General features: G+C 42.9%; 2 protein-coding genes across 6 annotated transcripts in view; one reads left to right on the top strand and one right to left on the bottom strand.

Moving 5' to 3' along the window:
• The window catches only part of SLC25A15 (solute carrier family 25 member 15), a 28,948-nt gene extending 24,314 nt beyond the window's left edge, over positions 1-4,634 (top strand). For all 3 annotated transcript variants that reach the window (XM_073894631.1, XM_025874989.2, XM_073894630.1), the window contains exons 5-7: positions 73-242; positions 1,157-1,315; positions 2,415-4,634. In XM_073894631.1, coding sequence (XP_073750732.1) covers positions 73-242; positions 1,157-1,315; positions 2,415-2,539 — 454 coding nt within the window. In that variant the 3' untranslated portion in view covers positions 2,540-4,634. The remainder of the gene's footprint in view (positions 1-72; positions 243-1,156; positions 1,316-2,414) is intronic.
• A 1,344-nt stretch (positions 4,635-5,978) lies between these two features.
• LOC112826735 (phosphatidylinositol 3,4,5-trisphosphate 3-phosphatase TPTE2-like) overlaps positions 5,979-20,492 on the bottom strand; it is a 142,722-nt gene continuing 128,208 nt past the window's right edge. For all 3 annotated transcript variants that reach the window (XM_025874987.2, XM_073894294.1, XM_073894295.1), the window contains 5 exons: positions 17,686-17,791; positions 12,170-12,261; positions 9,349-9,444; positions 7,854-7,924; positions 5,979-6,356 (listed from right to left, as the gene is read on the bottom strand). In XM_025874987.2, the coding sequence (XP_025730772.2) occupies positions 6,242-6,356; positions 7,854-7,924; positions 9,349-9,444; positions 12,170-12,261; positions 17,686-17,791 (480 nt within the window). In that variant the 3' untranslated portion in view covers positions 5,979-6,241. The remainder of the gene's footprint in view (positions 6,357-7,853; positions 7,925-9,348; positions 9,445-12,169; positions 12,262-17,685; positions 17,792-20,492) is intronic.

Genomic DNA, 20,492 nt, shown 5'->3' with positions numbered 1-20,492 from the left:
GCCACGGGGCTGGGAGCGCTGCCCCCCCCCCCCCCCGCCACCGCCACCCTAAGCACAGCTCCCTCTTTGCAGCACCGTCTGGTCCGTGGTGAAGAGCGTCCTCAGGAAGGACGGCCCCTTGGGCTTCTACCACGGCCTCTCCAGCACCTTACTCCGAGAGGTGCCCGGCTATTTCTTCTTCTTTGGCGGTTACGAACTGAGCAGGTCGTTCTTTGCCTCAGGGAGATCGAAGGATGAACTAGGTAAGCGTGCGCTGGGGTTTCTGGAGGCTGGAAAGGACTGTGGCACCTTCCTCAGGGTGTACTGATGTCCTCACCACGGGGCTGAGGCTGTGCATCCCAAACTTCTTCACTAGAATAACATTTTAGGGGAGAATGCAGAAATTGCTTTCCTGTGGGAATTCTCCAATAGCAGTGTAAATCGCCTGTAGAGCATTTTGCAATAAGCATAAAACCTGGTAATAAATCTTGAGAGTGTTTTCAGAGCACTGAAAACTGTCGTTCTTTCTAGCTTGTCCTGTGTAGCTGCTTGACACAGCCATGTCCATGTTTAGCTTCCATGAATGATTACTTTTTTGTTCTCAAACCCATCCCTTCAGTGTTTTGGACTTATTCTGGGGTTAGGCAAGCTCCCAGGTTTAAGTATCGTGTTTAATAAGACAACTTTGGTTTTCATGGTAAAGGAAGAATCAGGGCTGTGGGGCATTAAAATAATGAAAAACTTCCGACTGAGAGGGTTGGAAGAAACGTGACCTGTGTTTCATTGGGCACTGTTCTCCTTCCCCATGGGGCGGGGGCAGGGGGGTGTTGCCATGTTGCTGGGGGCCTGCTGGTTCCGTGTGGGCCAGCCCTCTGGAGGGCAGGCTAGGTGGGAGCCCACAGTGCCACAGTGACTGGCACCAATGTGGTCCTCCCGTGATGAGGGGCAGACCCAGAGTGCCACATGGGTCTTTGTGCCCGCTGAGCAGGGAGCCCGAAGGGGGCTTGATTCCTGAGGTCATGACCTGAGCTGAAGGCAGACGCCTTACTGACTGAGCCACCCAGGCGCCCCAGGCATCAGCATTTTTGTTCCCATCTACCTGCTGCCACTCCTACACTGACCTCTGGAAATGCTGTTCTTGAGACAAAAACCGCTGTTTGCTCATGTCCCTGTCCAGGCCCTGTCCCTCTGATGTTAAGCGGTGGAGTTGGTGGAATCTGCCTCTGGCTTGCTGTTTACCCAGTGGATTGCGTCAAATCCAGAATTCAAGTTCTTTCCATGTCTGGAAAACAGGCAGGATTTATCGGAACCTTCATAAGCATTGTGAAAAATGAAGGTGAGTCTGCTCATTGCAGAAACGGAGTGGCTGTGTACGGACTGGTCATTTCGCTGGAAGCCTCGTTGAGGTTGATCACGTGTGCATGGTTGCTCTCTCCCGCAGTCTCCTGTCCCTTTTCTAGCACAGTTTCCCGCTTCCAAACCCCTTCTTTAGCTTCCTTCCATTCTCAAGAACGTTTGATGTTGTTCCTCACTCCTGGGCCAGGATTTTTTGTTCTAAATAGCCTGGAGGGAACTTTAAAAATACAGACTGTGCCTAAGGGGACAAATGCTTTGAAGTCAGCACCACTTGTTTTATATAATATAGGTCGTATCAGAAAATGATCTCTAACAGAGCCACCAAGGGATTTAAAAAAACGTGCAGCAAGTCCTTAATGCTAAGACTTCCTGAAGGTGATTGGCTCCGAATTTTGAGAGTTATGCAGGAGGATAAAGATTTTCTAGGTGATTTTCGTATAAAGCCAGGATCGTGCCACTGGTGAATAAAGACCTGTCCTTCCAGCATCCACTATACATCTTCCACCTTGGGATGTGAACTTCTCGGCCTTGATTTTGAGAGAGAGCACAGTCGCAGGGTGTGGAAACAGTTTAGTTCATACCCCAAGTTGCGTGACACTTCATAGTTTCACAAAGTACTTAGGCCTCCCTCGTCCACTTGGATCTTCATAACCGCCTTGGGCAGTGCCAGCAGTAGACACGGGACTCTGACTCTGCTTTTGGCCCGATGCCTCATGGTCTTTGCCTTCCCAGGTGACCCTGCAAGGCTGCCGCCCCCTCTGGCCCTGGGGTTGCTTCTGTCTGCCCAGGTGGGGCCTCCGCTCTGCCCGGTCCGCTTGCCAGGAGTGAACCGGGCCTGGGATTAGCGCGCGGTACCTACGCATCACCCAGCTTTGCTGGAAGACCTGATGCCTATCCTCGTTTCCATTAGTCTCTTTCATTCCCATTCATCCAGGGAAACCTGGAAAAAGTCCTCCCAGCACTTGTTGGCGTTCAGTGTGTTGTCTGGATTTGTAGGTGTCCAGCCCTGTGCTCTGAGGCTTCACGGGGTCTCTCCGAGGAGGGGCATCTTCAGTCTTTGATCACTTTTTGTCTTCTAGGAATAACGGCCTTATATTCTGGGCTGAAACCTACTATGATTCGAGCATTCCCTGCCAATGGGGCGCTCTTTTTGGCCTATGAATATAGCAGGAAGCTGATGATGAGCCAGTTTGAAGCCTACTGAAGTGTCCTGGTGAACCGAGATCCAAGTCTAGGCGTTTGACGACTACAGTTCATCTCAGGGTTTCATGGAGTACAAGACCAATGTGGAATTATTTTGGTTTCGTAGGAATTTTGTTTTGTTTTTTGGTCTTCCCTTATTCTACCCTAAATCTTACACTTTGTGGAAAGGGCCTCCATTTTATATCCTAAAATTTCTGCCCATATTTGTACTGAAGTAGAAAAGTTGCTGCTCTTGTCCTTGGTGGGACATTAGGGGTGAGCTGCCGGCCCTGCGCACAGTCTGAAAGGCTAAATATAGTTTTGTCAGGGCTTTAGCATAAACCTGTATGTGTCCATGCAGATTGGATGGTCACATGTTGAATTCTCAGATCTCACCAGAAAACCTCAGACGTAACCATGTTTCATGAAGCTGGCTATGAATGATTCCTCATTCTAGATGTAGGCTCTCTTTTAAAATCTTAGTACATGCACTACACTAAGTTGTTTTTCTGTGGTGCTTGAAAACTAAAATATCCATGTAGATTTTGTAGAGGAGAACATACTTGCATACTGGTGTGGCTTCCATGTGAACGATTTAAGTTAGGAGTAAGCCTCTTGGATTTTCCCAAGATGTTCTACTGTTAAAATAGTGCCATTCATTTCCTCGGTGGGATCATCGTCTGCACCGGACGCACTGTCAGGAGCACGCACCTCACCTGCGCCAGCTTCCCTTCTCCCAAAGAACTTCCCCTCTGCTGAGCTTGAGGGAGAGGCTGAGGGGAGGGGGCTCTGCTGCTGTGCTTTGTGAAGACCTGTGACTGACAACAGCCCTTAGCTGCTTCTGTCTCTGGGTCCTGGCCCGGGTAGGATTCCAGAGTATTTCTTTGGACCGTCTATGGGCTGTTGATCCACTTTGGACCACTCACTTATTGCCTCCACCGATCAGAAACCCTTCCCGGGAGCAGAGTGCCAAAGCCAAGGGAAGCCCTTGTTCCCTGTCTGGTGCCTGAAGGACAGTGCTCGTGGGCACAGTCCTCTCTCTGATGGAACTGGACAGAACCTAGTGCTTGTCCTCCACAGTGAGTGATGTTGGGGCTGACCCTTTAAGTTTACCTTGGGATCCATGATTGCCATGTTTCTTACAGTGTTGGAGCCTTTTACATTTGGTACTGGCAGTCCATGGATTTTCATGATTGTATAAAGTGCCAGACTTTATAAAGCGAGGAAACAAGCAAAGTAATTTTATTAAGCTACACCGTATGTATGCACTAACAACCACCATAAAACCCCAGGCCACCTGGTGTAAGAGGGTCCTTTCTTGTCCCCACTTAGGTAAGCCTCCTCCTTCCATGCTGCTCCAAGACCAGCACGGGCTCTCTCAGAAACAGGTGTTCGTAAGCAGCCTGTTAGGCTAGAAGCGAGCAGGCTGACACTGCCAATGTCTGTCCCGTGTGCGTGTCTGTCCTTGTTGGCACACTGTAAGCCTTGCGTGAACCCTCTGGTTTCCTGAAGCTTTTTGTTCTCTTCAGAGCCTCTGTGCTAACTCTAGCCATGCACCAGAAGCAAGAGGGTCAGGGAAGCGAGCTGCTGACCCCCGGGGGCTGCTGCAGACTTTTGGGGAGGGGGGTGCTCGGGGTTGTGCCTCATGGACTCCAGAGCAATGGCTGGTCTGCCATCTGCTTTTTCTTTGAAAGAGAATCATGTTTTCTACCTTTTCTCTCCATTCTTAAAATGGTCAGTAGCTACTGAGTGGTGCTTCATCTGGACAGGCCTGGACTGAAGCAAAAGAGAAAATGGGGACTGGCTTCCAGCGGGAAGTGAACTACTTCGGAATCCCTGAGCCCAGCCCAGTTAGGCTCGTCGGTAGTGGACCTTCTCACGTTGTCCTTTAAAGATTTAACTACCTGCAATAGCAACAGTCCGAGGCAAGTAAAAGTAGGAGTAAGGAATGAAACCTAAATCAGGGGAATTTTTTTTTCATTCTGTTTGCTTAATTCATGGTTTGGTATTTGGACACAATTGGTACCATTTCAGCTCTGTACTCCAGACAAAAACTGTAACTTGAAATCGTGTTTAAAGCAATTCTGTTCTATCATCATTAAATTATTTACCTAATATTTGAGTATTTGATGAGTTGTTTTAAGTACTTTACATGTTAAGAGCCATTCCTGGGGCGCCTGGGTGGCTCAGTCGGTTAAGCGACTGCCTTCGGCTCAGGTCATGATCTCGGATTCCCGGGATCGAGTCCTGCATCGGGCTCCCTGCTCAGCAGGGAGTCTGCTTCTCCCTCTGACCCAACCCCCTCTCATGCTGTCTCTCTCTCTCTCATTCTCTCTCTCAAATAAATAAATAAAATCTTTAAAAAAAAAAAAAAGCCATTCCTGTCAGGAATGTTTTATGTAGAGTAATATTTCAAGGTGGTTTTATTGCAGTGAGGATTGTGTTTTGTCGGCAATATTCCTGATGTAAAATAATTTCACTCTGACAAACATATGTGTTCTTTATGTACACTGCAGTTGTGAAAGTTGGCCCACTAGCATCATTCTCTCTCTGCCTGGTTATGTGTGTGATGAGACTGATGTGGCAGGATGCTGTTCTATTTTTAAAAATAAACTTCCAATTAAATTTTGGATAATTCTACTCCAGGGTAGTCAGTTCTATTTGATAAAACCACTATCATTCAGATGTATTATGATGTAAAATTCTCTAGTTGTTCAAGGAAGTATTTACATCAGGTTCTAAGGAGGCAACCCCCATAAATTCTCTTTATATGAGCAAAACGCACAAGGGTGGCACCACAACACGTGTTCCTGTAACACAAATTACAGCAAGTAATGTAGTCAGATGTTCGCCTAAAAAGCCTGTAGATGGGCTGTTGCGCAGGCAGCTGGGACCCTTTGAGGGCTATTTGGAGGGGAAAAGAGCACCTGTATCCAGGCCATGTCCATAAGTAAGGACAAGTAAGATACAATGACATGAAGGTACTTAGAATAAAATAGCAGCCAGTACCAAAGAGAATAGGATTCCCTGTGGACATAGGACTAACCAGTGTTTATAATGAAAAGATGATCTTTCTTCACAGCGTTCCCTAACTTTAAATGAAGTTGGCTGGGAGCAGGGTCAGTGAGGGGAGGGGGTTGGATTTTTAAATAATCTAGATTTCTCTAGGCAGACCTCTCCTTTGACTTCACTGTGATGTTACAAAGAAAAATAATCTACAGTAACGTCTGCTTATGTTTACCAAGACTCTGTTGTCCTCCCCAAGAACAGTGTGTGTAATGAAACTTGTAACAATCTCTGGGCTTAAAACAAGCTTTGGTGCCAGTCTGATGTTTATTAACTAGCTTATACATCAAGTAGAGGAAGAAAATAGAAATGACCTTTCTAATCTGAAATTACAAATGTGAAAGTAGGGAATACTTATCCAAAAATACATAATAAGCCTCACACAATATTGTGAGGGATCATTTTAAATGTTATTTTCAGACTCTTAAATTTGGAACACAGTACTCAAACAGTAGTTCTCTCAACCCTGACCTAACTCCTTCAGAAAATAAAAAGCACCACTGACATTTTACTTTGTATATATTTAAGGTTTCTCAAAAACATATGTACATAAATGTAAATATAAGCATACCAGCAAGGAAGTGGGTTTAGAAGACATAAATATGTGGCAGGGATTGCGAAGAACATGATTCTGTCCTAGAACGGGAACTACACTTGATCAGGTATCAGCTACGACTTCATCAAAATATACCTCGACTGCAAACTCTGGACGGTAAATTTTCCATGTTTTTTGTTTATGGGGATTATCCAATTCATTTCTCGGAAGATAAAGCCTAGAAAAGAAGAAACATCGTTTCAAGCACAGAAGGTCAACCACGGTTGGTCTCAGCCCCTCTCCTGCATCTCCGTTAGCTTCCCAGGAGCCAAGTCCCCCCCGGCCCCCAATCCCACCTTGACTAGCGAACAAAATCTTAATCATCAGTAACAACATGTCACTGATTCTTCTCACCTTGCCTTTTATGGAATTAGTGACATTTGTCTTTAATAAAGCAAATTGCCTTATGAAATCAGACTGGATGTGTATTAAAACCAAGTACTAAAATACCGAGTGTCTCTTAGAACATTGACATATTTGGCTAATTAACCACCTTATAACAAAACTGTACCTAGTAGTAGGGAAACCTAGTAACCTATACAAGTGAGGAGAAAAGTGATCTAATGTGTTGCCTCTCCAACATGATCATGGTGTTGTAAAGGAAAAATGGTGCCCCTTAGCAAGAACTACCCCGGAGCAGTAGCACCAAATGAAGTTCTACCCAGCTGTCTCCTGAGGGACTTTCTTCGTGTTATGAGTCAAAGTTTGTTTACACCCAGGGAAAAACGGGGAAAATTTTTCCATCAAACCCAAAGTTCACTCCATTAAATATGTGTATTAGAAGTATGTAGAACAGATGTTCCATTTACTGTTGCCTTACTGGACTTGAGGTATGATGAGATGTTCAGATTTGAAGAAAAGGCTAGGATTATATGTAATGAGAACTGTCAGTTCATGCCATGTACAATCATAACTACTTCAAAACTTTTAAAAATATTTTTCCCTTTTTGTATTGGATGATGGATGGTATGATGATGTCAGTACATCTCAGATTCTCAGCACTGAACAAATACTCAAAGTACTAGAGAACTAGAATTCTAGAGAACTTCTAGACTCAGGAATGAATTTCCAGATAGGGAAGAAGTTTCCTTGGAATAGTAATCTTCAGTTAATTACTTTTTTAAAAAAAGTTTTTGCAATTTGGTCACTAGAAAATCAATGTAAAAAAAAATAAATGGGAGACAATGGTTTTTTTTTTTAAAGCTGTCTTCATTGATGCTTACTGTGCCTTATAACTTCTGCCATAGATCTAAGTATGTCAGTCACCTTTAAGCTAGCTGAAGCCTTCCTTGAGGATGCCTTCCTTTTTGGCATAGAATTTGGTGGGTGGTTGGTCATCAGTAGATTAACACATATGGAGGACTTGCCATAGGGTAACTGAGCAGACTCACCCTAAACTTGCATGGGAGGGATTTATTACCACACTCAAGATCTGATTAGAATATGTTTCAATTTATGTGACATAGTCCTATGGCATGAACTTTGAGGATAATGCCACAGTGGTTCTCAAGAATAGCCCTATATTTTACATAACCAGAGTAAGAAGTGGAAGGCAATGAAGAATGGGAGACTTGAGGATTTCTTGGTTTCTATAAATTGAGGTTAGGAGTCCCTTTCTGCCTTACACAGACCTTGGAGATTAAGCTGTTTCTACTGGATTATATCAGAGCCATACCTGTTATTTTGTATAAAAGATGTATGGAACCAAAAGAAAAATGGGCAGTTGTCATAGTATTTAGGAAGATCCTAAAATAAAAAAAAAGTTATTTTTCATAATAAAAATGATACTAAAAACTAATTCCAAAGGGATTAAATTTCTATATTTGTCAAACAATTGGAGCCATGAAACACCCAGCACTTAACAGTCTATATAACCTTTCACAACACAAAGGAGGAGCCTTTAAGAAATGGCTGTTTCTTGCTCTTGCTGTTTCTATCAAAATTTCAGGAGATATTTTTTCTATATTTATAAACTCAGACAGTAGTCCTCTAATCTAGTTTCTATAGTGCTGGCCAGAGACCGATGCCAGTTTATGTCCAAAGACATTGTCCATTTCTACAAGGAGCAGTTACATGGATAATCAACTGTCAGTAATGATAAGAATACCTACACATGAAAGTGTTTTCATCTCGTGGCCCTTGAAAAATCACAAAACTACCAACACTGCCTGGGCCAGTACTTCCTGTACCAGTGCTTCTGCTCAGAGACCACTGACTGAGAGAGAGTTCAGACCGGCTTCAGAATCAAAGGGTAGCTGTCTGGTAAGGGGACGATCCAGGTCACTTGCTTCCACCAAGATACCATTTCACTATCAAACAGATTCTCCCACAACAGGGAGCAAGGAGGGGGTGAAGGAGGGCACAGGATACACACTCTAAATCGATCAACATTGTTAACTGTTGGCAGTTCTGCTTGATGATTTTAATAGGAAAACAAAACTGAGTCTTAGAAATTTGTTACATACAGAATAACACTTGTACACTTTGTGACTGCTCAGAAATTACTCATGATATTCAGAGTAATGACCAAAGTAAATATCCTCATTTTTCATAAGGTAAATATTGGATTAAAAATGCTACTTAAAATGAATTATATATCAATTCAAAGGAAAGTCAAATCTCCCTCATTTTAAAGTACTTTATAAATTATGGGGAGCAATATGTTTTAAAGATACAAAACAAAAATGTGATCACTACTCTGCGGTAAACATACCTTGGTATTTTTTCTTATTTGAAAATATATGCAAATTGTACATCGTAAGTTTTTGATGTAGTGTTCAACGATTCATTAGTTGCATATAACACCCAGTGCTCATCACAGCCCATGCCCTCTTAATGCCCATCACCTGGCTAGCCCATCCTCCAGCCCCACTCCCCTCTGAAAACCTTAGTTTGTTTCCCAGAGTCCAGAGTCTCTCATGGTTCCTCTCCCTCTCTGATTTGCAAGTTGTATAGAATTTAGAAAAAATAACTGAGCAAAAATCTCTTTGCCTATGTTCCCTTTAAAAATTTTGTTACAGACCTGACTTGTTTTTCTCCCCCTCCCTGGCTAGGGGTTGACATCTCCTATTCTATTCCTTGCCAGGAATTGTAGTCAAGGAAAGCCTAAGTCAGAATCATTCAAAAGGCCAGACGAGAACACTGGCACAGGTTGTTTCTTGATTACTCACCGAAGAAGAGAGAAACTGCACTTTCACATCATCATACAGAGGTGGGCAGTTGGATAGATGAATTATGACGCTGTCTGTTTCAACGTCATGAAGAATCTGTGAATGATCACATGGAATTCAGATCTATAATCCCAGCCAATGGGTGAATAAGAGTGAAGTTCAGTTTGCTTATTGAGGTTTCCTGGATTTATCAAGTACACTTGGTCTCATAGTATAGTCATTACACATATAAATAAATGTGAATTCTGTAAAGTTGCAATACTGTTTACATTTTTAAAAGCCAACATGTTTGGAGATTATGGTACTGCACTGTTGAAATATTCAGTTTTCTATTAGAATTTAAACATTGTTGAATGTGTGTCATTTGATTTTCATATGCTAGGACACACTAAGAAGCTCAGTTTTAAAGCTGGCATTCACATTCAAAAAACAATACATAATTGGTCATGTTTTATCAAAAAGGTGTTTGCTGATGGGATCATAGGCCTTGTCCATAGCCGACTACTGGATGGAGTGATCAAATATCGGCCAAGTTTCTGGGATGAAGGACTTTGAAGCTATACTGAGTATTTCTTTGTTACTGATTTACCCTTGTATAATAGTGGCACCCACAATGAGAAAAGTCTGTACTAGTCCTTGTGCAAAATACAAAACGAATGTGCAGACTCAGGTTATGCTTCAGGGAGCTGTACACATAAGAAACAATAGTAGAATGGCACAGATTACATGTCAGGCTGGATAATGAAGACTGTGTGTGGTTGTGTGCTTTGGGGAGGTTAATGAGCAGCACAGAATAAGAAAGCTTCACAGAGGGGCGCCTGGGTGGCTCAGTCATTAAGCATCTGCCTTGGCTCAGGTCATGATCCCAGAGTCCTGGGATGGAGCCCCATGCCCTGTGTCAGGCTCCCTGCTCAGCAGGAAGCCTGCTTCTCCCTCTCCCACTCCCCCTGCTTGTGTTCCCTCTCTCGCTGTGTCACATAAATAAAATCATAAAAAAAAAATGCTTCACAGAGGAGTGAAATGGAGTTGGGATTGGAAGGATCTGTATACATGAGGAGCACTGAAAAGAGAATCCTGTGCAGATAGGGTGGTGTGGGGAGGGAGAGGAAAGACCACCAAACACATGAAACGGGAGTGTTGTGTTCCAAGGGCCAGAGGGTACCCAATCTACTTGGAATGGATTCTGCGGGTCAAGTTACTGATGGAAATAAGCTCAGGTCTCAGGTATGATAGGGAAATATCTTAAAGGTTCAAGAGCCAAGAAATAGAAAAGTTGTTAAATCGCGCGCGCGCGTGTGTGTGTGTGTGTTGGAGGGGGCATGTCCTATGTGATAACGTGGCCTATAGTTATCACCTATAACACTTATTTAGTGATTATAGCTCACAAGGCAACTTCACATGTATTATCTAATCAAATCCTCACAATACTTGAGATGTGATCTTTATTCTACAGATATACTGAGCCAAAGATATTAACTGGCTTTGACTATAGGCATGCAGTGCGTTCTTCTCCTCTACTTACAGCTTTTCACAGGAGGAGCAGAGAAATACCTGCATATTGCAGATCTCTCTACACTGTATTATATGAGGAGAAGGAAAAGGTAGGGAGACCACTGTAGAGATCTGGGCATGATCTCTACATGAGGTGCTGGACTAGGCGGTGGCAATGGGAACAGAAAGGAATGGAGAGAATGGAGATTCCACAGGTATAATCAACAGGAATTGGTGACTGGATGAGGGGACACGGCAAAGAGAGAATCAAAGATACTACATTTTAAGGCCTGAGTGAGAGAATTCTGGTGTCATTTGCAGAAGCAGAGGAAAATCTCATCTGACCAATTTGGATTGACAAATGTTACATTGTTGGGGCAGAGGCAAATGTGGTTATGTTGTAGCTCCTGCACCTACCACACGAGGTGGATGCTCATAAACATGTGCAGAGTGGATGAAAGAAAAAAAATAGTTTAAAGCAGGGGAACGGATGAGCAGAACCAAGAGTAGAGTATGTGCAGAGATAAGAACAGAAAGTCGAGGATCAGGTCTGGGTGAGTGCCTTCCGTGGGGCAAAAGGGAAGGAGTGGGGTTGGAAAAGTAATAGGAGAAGAAAGACAAAACCCTGAGAGAGGATTTTGAGGGTTTATATTTCTTAGATCCAGGAAGGTTTCTTATTGCTTTAGAATAGGTAGGTAGTCTAAGACACTTCTTCAGCATTTAAGAAAACACGCTATCAGGTCCCATTGCTTTGGGCAAAGAGATATGTATGCCCCTCATCTGACCACTCTTGTGTTACTTCTCACAGTGCAGTCCCATAGGACATCTGAGGTAGAATCACTTGGGACATTGCCAACTCTAGAGATTCCTGGACCCCATTCCAGATTTCTTGAATCATACTTTTGGGGTACAGTCTAGGTATCTGCATCTTTACAGGCTCCTAGGTGATTCCCATGCACACTAAAATTTCAGAATCAGTGCCATATTATAAAATGACCAAGAAGAAGACAATATGCTTAAAAAATGACCAGATACGTGAATTTAAAATTCTGATAGATTCCTGGGAACATGCTTGGCATATATGGAAAAGTGAAAGGCAAAGCAACACTCTGAACTGAAACTATATTCTGGAAAATGCCCTGAAAAAACTATCTTGAATAATGAGTTTGAGCTCTGACTTGCATCCAAACCCAGGGACACCAAGTTGGATGGTAACCAGAAAACAACAGAGTCTTTCTTTGTGGTGACTGATGGTTTGAGGAGGTCAACATGCTGGTTTGACATTGAGATTTGAAACAAACACCAGAATTTTCAGTTTACATGCTCTTACCCGACAGTTTTTGGAAGCAGAACAGAAAAAGATGATCTTGTGCTGCATTATTATTTGTACTTTTAGATCATTTCCATTGCCTTTTCCAATACCTGAAGGAAATAAAAGTAGGCTCGTTAGAGCAAAGAGCAAAATGTCTCACCAATTAACATTATGGATTAAAGAGAAAATTATGACAGCTAACAGTGTGTCAATATTGAATCATTTGGGTCTTGCTTGGATTCCGTCTTCAAAAAACAAAGTGTTGAGCCCAACTTTGTCTCCTAAAGCACAATTTATAAGGCTGGAGGGGGGGAAAAAGACATACAGTTCAGCTCCTAGGATTTAGAATTTCATCTCTTCACCTTTCTAGAAAAAAAACTAGGGTAGGTAACTTGCAACCTTTCCTGCTAATGTGTTGCTTGCTTCAGACATCTGATAATGTTTCTTAGATAGTCTAAATCCCTCTTGCCCTCATCTAACTCCAGTTCCTCGGGCAGTCTCTAAGAAAATATTGGACAGCTGTATCCAAACATTCCTGTGGCATTCAGGACACATCTATAGACAAATGGTTTCTTGCTCTTTATTCCATTCAAATGACCCCCTTCTTTTAGTAGTTCTTAAAGGGCTGGTTTCTCAAACCTTCAATTAATTCTTACTGCTTTTCTTTTAACCACGAATGTCACAAATATGCAGAGAAGGTACAGAATTAAAAAAATATTCTAGCAAAGTCATATATTAATCGTTCTGGATATTCATACTATATTTGCATTGTTTTCACTAACACATTATAAATTTATATGAAGCACCATCATTTCTTAGGCTTACTTCCCCCATCCCATTCCAGTTGCAGAACTCCTTTCCACTGATGTCCACCAGAAATCAGTGAAATGTAGAACTAAATTCAAATACTTATCATATGACAGGAAAGGGCATTGATTTATAAGCTGAATTCGCACACATTTAAAACTTTTAAAATAAAGCATATTTACAGAATATAAAAGGTAAAAAAGACATGAGGTGAAGAGTCTGTCTCACCCACCCCCACATGTTTATTTCTCCAGCTCCAAATGGATAACTAATATTTTTATGCACATATAATCAAATATGAATACTCTCCCAGAGATTTTTATATATGTATGCACACACAAATATGAATACATATTATCTCCCACTTCTGTTTTACAGAAACTGTTGAATACCCTAACACTGTCCTGTACCTTGCATTTTTTAAGTACATGTCAAAAATTTTATTTAACTCATGAATAAAAAAACAGTAAAATATTACAGCTGATTCAAAGTAAACTACAAGCCACTGAGAAAAACAGTATGGAGTTTCCTCACAAAATTAGAAATAGAATTACCATATGGTCCAGTAATTTTGCTACTAGGTATTTACCCAAGGAATATTAAAACACTAATTTGAAGAGATATATACACCCTTATGTTTATTGCAGCATTATTTACAATAGCCAATATATGGAGGCATTCCAAATGTGTATCAGTAGATGAATAGATAAGGAAGATGTAGTGCAGATGTGTACACACACACACACACACACTGGAATATTATTCACCCATAAAAAATGTGATTTTGCCATTTGTGACAGTGTGGATGGACCTACAGTATATTACGCTAAGTGAAATAAGCCAGACAAAAAAGGACAAATACCATGTGGTTTTGCTTATATGTGGAATCTAAACAATAAAACAAAAAAATGAACAAACAAAAAGTAGAACCGGACCTGTAAATACAGAGGACAAACTGATGGTTGCCAGAGGGAAGGCAGGTGGGGAGATGCACAAAATAGGTGAAGGAGAGCGGGAGATACAGGCTGCCAGTCGTGGAAGGAATAAGTCATGGGGTTAAAAGGCCCAGCATAGGAAATACAGTGAGTGATACTGTAATAGTGATGTATGGTGATGGGCGGTAGCTACACCTGTGAGCATAACATAACGTATAGACTTGTCGAATCACTGGGTTATATATCTAAAATGAATGTAATATTTTGTGTCAAGTATACTTCAATAAAGAAATAGTTTATAAAAATCAGGGGGAGACATGTAGAAGTCCAAGAATTGTTACTATAAAATAATTGCAACCAAAAAAAAAAAAAAACCGAAGAAGAAAGCCACTGTTGCTGGAGCTGATTTATGAATGGACAGAGAGGTGGGGGATAAAATCAGAGAAATGGATGATGAAGGATGGACAGGGTGTGCTGAGACATGCCAGAGACATTTTAGTTCAAGTCAACTCAACAGAGATTTACCGAGCTCCAACTATGGGTCATGATCTAGGGGATTCAAAGATGAATGAATAATGGTCTCTGTTCTCATGCAACTCGCAATATAGAATATATCACCTGACAGACTAAGTAAATAATAGTGTTATAAATACTACACCTAATATAAGCAAATGGGTGATTACAGGTTGCCTTCTCCCAGAAGTGGACCCTGAGCCAACCCTTTGGGTGCTAGTGATTTATAAACGAAGTGCTCCTAGGAAGATTCAGCTTGATCCATGGGGAATTCTTGAGTGCAAATTACACTGCAGAATTTGTCACACTTTGAAGCAATGGAGTTGAGTTCTTGTACAGCTGCTAGTCGTTGCCTATGGGCTGCCCAACAGGGTGGGGCCACTCTTAGGGATTTGGGGTTCCATATAAGTGAGTTGGCTCCAGTGGTAATTCTCCAAAGATTATAGCAAAGGGGGTGGAGGCTGAGGGGTGGGATCACAGAGCTGGTGGAAGGGATCCAAGGGGATCTTGACGGGGCACCAAGAGTCTCCGACCCCAAGGGCTGACAGAACTTCTTAGCCTAGAGGGTACAGCTTGATGGACTAGCTAAAAAGGCGATAAGAGGATAATAAGTAAAATTAAAAAAAAAGAATGAAAGAAAAAGGCTGGTGTCATTAGCTTTGGCCTGATTATTTACATGGGTGCAAAAAGAATGGTAACTTACCAGGCAACCCTTCTTAAATTGGCTCTGCAAGCCTGGACCCACATGGTACTGAACAACTGCTAAGATCACAACTCTGTCTGGAAGTCTTCATGAGGAATCTCAAACGGGACTCTTAATAACCTATTTTATGTTAGCCCGAGACTAGCAAACCAAACCCATGAAACTCCCAGTTTTCCCCTGCAGTACTCGTCCATCTGGGTTAGCTCCTCTGTTCTCCACATCTGCACCTTACAGTCTTAACTAAACAATGTTTCTACAGAGTTTATATAAAATTTAAAATATTAACAGAGAAGTCACAGTCTTAGGATATAATATCAGACTGAGAAACATACGAAATTCTAGAACTTACTAAAAACATTTTTAAGCTTAGAATTTTGAGAAACAGTTCCCATTCTCACTCTTCATGTTAGAAAAATATATTAAAACTCCATTGGACTAAGTGCCTATTTGCCTGTCTGGAATAGTTTAATACTCACAGGGGTTTGTATAGATACTGTTGGTCCCATTGTTAACAAAGAGGAAATTGAGCAGAGTATACACTGAGATACAGGATTGGCTCTCACGCCGCTGAGTTGGTTTTATGGTTGGGTTTCTATTTCTCAGTGGGAGAAACTGCTCCAGTGGCTGTGTTTTTTCTGGTCTAGAATAAAGTGGTCTACTCTTTTTGCAGGACCCCACTGAATGTGGAATGGGAACAGGGCAAAACATGGCTGACCACTACCTTCTGACACCTGTTGGACAAGCCTGGCTCTGCCCTGGAGAAGTGTGACAGCAGCTAGAATTCTGAGTGAGGTCAACCATTAGGACCCACGACAACCCTGTCCCTGCTAACTCACACACAGCTGATGAGACAGTCATAATGGACTCTCTAGAGGACTTTGCAGTCTGCAACGCCTTTTCACAAACAGTTGCTCATTTATATACACAGGCAGCCTTCTGCCAGAATGGGCTGTATTTCAAGGGTCTGACTGCACAATGCTTGTTTGGAAACCTAGACTAAAATTTCCCACAGAAACAATGCCCCTGGGTTGACATTTGTTTTCACAAGCCAGAAACCTATGCAATCTGTTTGTGGTAATCCATTAAAATTCCTCACCACCACCTATTGTGTGTGTGTGGTGGGGAGGAAGGGATATAAAAATAATTTGAAAAAGGCATTTCATACTTTAACTAATTTTTTTGACTATGCAGTTTATATATATATATGTGTGTGTATATATACATATATACACACACACATATATATTTATTTATTTAAAGGATTCTTCTATTTCTGAATAATTGGATGACATGTTAAAAAAAATATATCTAGATCTTACTTTGTGTGACTCCCCAGAAGGCTAAAAACACTAGGCTGTCTGGATGGATACCAATGTCCTGGCACCATACCGCCCATGAGAGACCCGGCACCTCTGCATGGTCCACAGTCTGACTTTGGGGAGTCAGAGCATCGCTCCCTGCTGTGCCTCAGGCAGTGAGAGTGAGGCCCCAGCCTGTCCCCATTGAGGTAGCCCTGCTCTGCCGCCTCCCCTGTGCGCTCTGCAGGAAGCAAGGTGGGTGATGGAGAATTAGAGACTTGAGGGTGGTTCCTTCTCTCTTCCTCCTCCTCCCCTCCCCTTCCGTTTCCTTTCTCAAATCCCAGAGATGGATGATCTAATTTTCCTGCCTCCCTGGGTGACGGTGGATCCCAGTCTCTCTCCTGACATTCTCGAAGCAGATGAACAGTCAGCTCTTTTAAACTTTCTAAGGATTTTTACTCCTGGTAATAACTAGTAAGAGCTAGGAGGCTGAAAGATGCCCCCCCCCCCCCGGCCGAGAGTCCAGATTTCTCCCAACCCCCTTTCTGTGTTCACGTAGATTCTGGTAGGGAAGACTGGGTGCTGTCCCCTAGGAAGCTGCCTTTGACCCCCAAGTGGGCAGGGCCCAGTCTGTCTGGGCCCCACCACTGTGGTCAGCTCTTTATGTATGCGCTCTCCTTCCTCTCCCTCTTAAGGGCAGAGAAACACTAGCTGGCCCAAAGCAGGCACTTGGTAGTTATTCGTAAAAAAAGAATTTGTGGCAGCAAAACTCATTTGCTGTTTGGGTATTTAAGACATCTTTGTGTATTTAAGACGTCTTAAGACATCTTGAGTTGCTGGGCTGAGGGAACTAAGGGTGGAGGAGGGAGCAGAGAGGGAGAGACCAGGCCGATGAGAGGACAAAAGGGTTTCTGAAAGGGGCACGTGAGAACATGATACAGGGCGGCCACGATGAAGCCTGCATTAGAGGTGGGCATGAGGAAAAGATGGTCTCCAGGGCTCATGAGCCCCTTCCTCTCTTTTCCATCAGAGGTGCTATTCTGAAAAGCCCACCTTGGGCTGAGGGCAAGGCAGCAAGGGAAGGGGATGGAGCCCCGCAAACTGGTGAAGAGAGGACATCTAAGGGCTGCTGGGCTCTGCCAGGGGGGAGGGGTTCACACATGAGGATGCATAAAAGGACAGCCATGAGTTGGGATTGTCCGTAGAGACAGGAGCAAGCCTGAGGAGTCAGAACATTGCCCTCCTGCCCAATTCTCCAATTACACATAAAGCACTTACCATGAATTGAATAAATAACGATTTTTTTTATCTTGAGTGTTTTTCTTGGAGGGAGAGTCATGTTGTAGATATTTTTCACATCTGCAAAATATCCAACATATCTATTCTGCAAAACAACAGAAGCCTCAATTTAAGCGGAGATGAAAAGTCTACAGTCAGCATTCCTGATTTTTTTTTTTCACATGGAGTTTAGGGAGAATCATTAATTAAACATTTATTGAGTGCCATTATACAACTAGGCATGTTTATGTTTGTTGCCTCATGACTGAATATCTCCCTTAGAAGAAAAATACTGAACTCGGGGGCACCTGGGTGGCTCAGTTGTTGGGCATCTGCTTTTGGCTCGTGTCATGGTCCCAGGGTCCTGGGATCGAGCCCCGCATTGGATTCCCCGCTTGGCGGGAAGCCTGCTTCTCCCTCTGCCCCTCCCCCCTGCTTGTGTTTCCTCTCTTACTGTGTCTCTCTGTCAAATGAATAAATAAAATCTTAAAAAAAAAAAGTGGAAGACTTCTGGTACTGAATCAACTGGACTTTTCCCCCCCCACCCAATGGGAAGTGTTAATAAAATTAACTGCCATACTTTCCATTGGAAAGGGCCAGTCAAAAGAAAGGCTCGTGCAAGTTCTTAACTTGGGGATGGATGAAATGTAATCCACAGAGCAGGCCGCAAAACAGTCAAAATATGACAGTATCTGTGATGAACGCCCCCCCCGCCCCGCCCCATGGGGGCAACTCTGTCCTGGGGCCTTGCCAACCCAGCACTCACACCTGAGGCCAAGTCCTTGTCTTGTTAGTCGAGTGAATCGGAAGAGAGTCCATTGTAGCCTATGCTGTACCAGTATGTACCAGTTCTGGGCTGGAGTTAGAGAAACTGCAGGGTGCACAAGGGGGTGCAGATATACAGGGAGAATCCTTGAAGGAGTTCCTTCTAACAGCCCCTCGGCTCCTGCCACAAGATTCTCTACGTTCCACCGAAGGCTTGTAACCCACCAGGTTGAGAACCCCCTCAAAAGAAGCTGCTTCTGCCCCCACTCTTCCTTCTCCTACAGCCTCAGACAACAAGGCTTTGGAGCAGAAGTTAGCACAACGAACATGTGTCTAGTAAGCATTCCCTACACACAAAGGCGATACTGTGTGAGACACTTTGGGAGGCAAATGGTGCTAAGATGGGTAGGACATGGACCTTGGCTGCAAAAGGGGTAGAGAAGTCACCCCTTCAAACAGCTAGAGAATTGTGAGAACTTAGTCTCCCCGAAAAACACAAAGGGCTGTAAGAACTGAAAAAGCGAGAGACTCTCTGTGTTCAAAGGGAACGTGGCTCCTGGAAAGGGGCCTCCACGAGCAGTGGCATGTGGATATAAAGTATGGACAGGGTGGGAAACCCCGAACAGTCCAAATGTGTCGGTGTGTGGGACATGGGGGGCACATAGTGCAAGAAATGGTTGGAAAAGTCACATTGTAGAAGACCTTGAGGGCCACCGGCAGTCAGAAACCAGTACGGTCTTGAGCATGGAAAGGGCATGATTTCCCTGAGTACAGCTAGGCTTCAGTAAGTTCGTTTATGACTTTTAGCCTATGGCCTTTGACTTTTTTTTTTCTTCCTTTTTCACTTGGGGGTGGCGGAAAAGTATCAGTGGATAAGGCTGCGTTCTTTTGTCCCAAACTAACTAAACATCTAGCGTCAGCAGTTACAATGTGCTGCTAATGAAGGCCAAGGGTATCTAACTGGCTCCCAGCACTTAACTCCAAACTTTCAGTCACAGCCACATCCATGTCTACTTAAGGGTTCCTAACCGGCTCTCACTTCAGCTTGAGGAGCAATACAGAAAAGGCAATGTAGAGAAGCTGTGCACAGGGTGGGAAATAATGGGCTTCAGAGTCTGACAGAGCTGGATTTGAGTTCTTGGTTCAGCAAGTTAGTTTCCCTGAACCTCAGTTTCCCAATCTGTAAAATAGGAACCATAATGGTGCCCAGTCCGAGTTTTTGAGAATATTAAATGAGATAATGAATATAATACCCCGAGCATGGCTTTACAACAAAGTCTAGAATGTTGTGAACTCTATAGGATAACTACTCCAGTTTCTGCAATAAACAAATTACAAGGAATAAAAGAGAGAGGTGGGAAACCTATCAACTAAAAGAGACTGAAGAAATCTAGCAACCAAATGAAATGTGTGGCCCTTGCTTGGATCCTGACTGAAACAAACTAAATTTTAGAAACATTTAAGGTAATGATGGAAATTGGATATTATTAAGATACCATTAAGGTATAATATTTTTATTTTTATTTACTTTTATTTTTTAAAGATTTATTTATTTGTGTTAGAGGGAGGGAGGGGCAGAAGGAGAGGGAGAGAGAGAATCTCAAGCAGACTCCCCACTGAATGTAGAGCCCATTGCGGGGCTCAACCTCATGACCCTGAGATTATGATCCTGAGCTGAAATCAAGAGTCAGACGCTTAACCAACTGAGCCACCCAGGTGCCCCTTAAGATATAATATTTTTAGATATGATCAATGGTTTTAAGGTGTCCCCCTCCCCGCTGAGAGTCTATGTGAGATGTCACGCTAAAATACTTATGAGATAAAATCATCTGATGACTGGGATTTCCTCCACAGTAGACGGTTCTGTGGAGAAGGGAGGTATGTGTGTGAGGAGGTGGGGAGGGAATGAATGAAACATGATAAATCGATGGTTGAAGTGGTGTGAGGACTCTAAGGGGGCTCATTATAGGATTGTCTCAACTTTTTATGTTTGAAATTATTCATAAAACATTTTTAAAAAGGATAAAATAGGGTAACTGCAT

This window comes from Callorhinus ursinus, unplaced genomic scaffold (genome assembly GCF_003265705.2).
Source record: "Callorhinus ursinus isolate GAN/ISIS: 27379988/994484 unplaced genomic scaffold, GSC_fseal_2.0 scaffold7, whole genome shotgun sequence".
NCBI lineage: Eukaryota > Metazoa > Chordata > Mammalia > Carnivora > Otariidae > Callorhinus > Callorhinus ursinus.
The sequence above is the reverse complement of the archived record's forward strand: the minus strand, read 5'-3'. Positions and strand labels throughout refer to the sequence as shown.